The sequence below is a fragment of the Urocitellus parryii genome, chromosome 4 (assembly GCF_045843805.1).
Source record: "Urocitellus parryii isolate mUroPar1 chromosome 4, mUroPar1.hap1, whole genome shotgun sequence".
NCBI classification, from domain to species: Eukaryota; Metazoa; Chordata; class Mammalia; order Rodentia; family Sciuridae; genus Urocitellus; species Urocitellus parryii.
Genome location: NC_135534.1, coordinates 58,214,128 through 58,216,435, shown reverse-complemented (window position 1 = coordinate 58,216,435; position 2,308 = coordinate 58,214,128). Strand labels below are relative to the sequence as shown.

The 2,308-nt window shown below is 40.7% G+C and overlaps 1 protein-coding gene across 1 annotated transcript; it reads right to left on the bottom strand.

Annotated features, from left to right (window-relative positions):
- Positions 1-1,059: 1,059 nt before the first annotated feature.
- Positions 1,060-1,983, bottom strand: LOC144254537 (olfactory receptor 2D3-like). The gene has a single exon (XM_077797831.1). It carries the CDS (start codon positions 1,981-1,983, stop codon positions 1,060-1,062), a length of 924 nt encoding a protein of 307 aa, XP_077653957.1.
- Between the last annotated feature and the right edge of the window lie 325 nt (positions 1,984-2,308).

Here is a 2,308-nt window from a genome sequence, read left to right as displayed (position 1 = left end):
TTTTTCTATAGGCTGACGTGAGATGAGATAAGCAGATCCTTTTATATTAGGAGCTTTATTTAAAAGGATATAATTAATTGGAAAATTAGTTTTGTCATTTTTTTGTGATCATACATTCACAATACTTCAAAGAATTTATGTGGTTGACATTCTGGTAGATACTAACCAATCTGTGATGTTCATTATATGAAGATAATTTTAATCTAATCTTTTAATTTCTAGTTTGAAGGGAATCTGATTATTGTGTTTATGTATCTAAAGTTCTAATCTCATCTGTAATTTTCTCAATTAGCAAACACTTAGTAAATCATTTGTATGCAAATCACCAGGTCTGCATTATGACAGCAATGCATTTAAGCAATTGGTTGTGCAAAATTTTCTCACTGTAGAAGCAACATACACCATAGGACACAAATTACAATGTCCACAACATCAATAGGCCATGCAGTCTGATGTGACCTTCTCAGTTCATCATAGGCTGAAATGCTGTTATGTGGCAAATGATGGTTCCTCAAGAGGTTTGTTATGTTTATTCTTAGTTTTACAATTACTCTATTTAAGCATTATAATAAGTTATAATTCTTTTTGTTCTGGAAAGTATTTAAATTGAAACGTCATAAAATAAGTGTCTGGCAGCATAGCAGGTCCTGAAAAATTCCAACCCATTATTCACACAAGGAAGTGTGAATAATGTTTTCACAATTATACTAGAAACTGTGGCAGAAAATGAAGAATTAAACATTCTGATTAACAGTGATTGTGAGAGGTTGATGATGACACCAATAAGGAGGATTCTTATTGAGTAATAAACACCCTGATTAGACAGGACTGGGGGAGAGAAGGATATCTCTGACAGGTGGAGACAGCACATAGTGTAGAATGAATAGAGGGCCCTGTCTTTAGTATAGTAAGAGTAGATGTTTCCTTTAAAGAAGGACACAAAACAGAAGGGGAAAAAATGAAACAATGGCATGAAAATGGGAAATTTTCAAGAAAAATCCCTTCTCTCCACATGCCTAAAATGGTCATCATAATCCAAGATCTCCACCTCCAAAATGATTATTTTGCAGTTACTCTCCGGAGAGCCCCTTTGACATCCTTGTTTCTCAGGCTATAAATAATGGGGTTCAACATTGGAGTCACCACTGTATAGAACACAGAGATCATTTTATCTCGCTCTTTTGTGGTCTTGGAGTTTGGCCTCATGTAGGCAAATATCCCAGACCCATAGAAGAGGACGACAACAATGAGATGGGAACCACAGGTAGAGAAGACCTTGAGCCTGCCCTCTCCAGAATGCATCTGGATCACAGTGCAGATGATGTTCCAGTAGGAGACCAGGATGAGGGAGACAGGAGCCAGGAGGATCACCACGCCCATGGCAAAGATGGCCATTTCTGTGCTGTAAGTGTCTGCTGAGGCCAGCTTCAGGAGGGCAGGAGGCTCACAGAAAAAGTGGTTAATGATATTGTTTCCTCGGTAGGGAAGACGCAATGTGAATGTGGTGTCCACCAGGGACACAAATGCTCCACTGGCCCAGGACCCCACAGCCAGCCTGACGCATGCCCAGTGGGTCATGATGGTGGAGTAGTGCAGGGGCTTGCACACAGCCACATACCGATCATAGGACATCACTGCCAGAAGAGCACACTCTGTACACCCAGTCAGAAGCAGAACAATGATCTGCATTGAGCACCCAGCAAAGGAAATGGTTTTCCTCCTCACCAGGAAGTGGACAAGCACCTGGGGCACAGTGGTAGTAGAGAAACAGAGATCAGCAAAGGACAGGTTTCTAAGGAAGAAGTACATGGGAGTGTGGAGTCTGGAGTCCATGTGAATGAGCACCACCATCAGCAGGTTCCCCAGCAAGGTCAGCAGGTAGATGATGAGGAAAAGGAGGAAGAGCAGGACTTGGGTGTGTGGGTCCTGTGAGAGGCCCAGGAGGATAAACTCTGTCACAGAGGTTTGGTTCTCCTCTCCCATGAGTGTCCGTCCCTGTTTATAGAAGAGCATCAAGATAAGAAGTGCATTAGTTATTTCAGAAAACCTGCATAACTTAGATATTTTTTAATCAATATCCAAAGTTTAGTTCTTGATTTATGACTTTATACATGGTTTTCTTATGCCAAAAGTCTGGTTTTCTTTTCCTTCACTGCAACCATTGAAAGCCATTTATACTTATTCTCCCCTTGGATCTTTTAGTAGCACCAGTACAAAGAATCATTCTGAGTTTGCTGCATATCAACCCACAAATGAACCACCTGTTAGGAGAAAATAATGATGCTTACTGTGCAACCTTCCAAGTAGG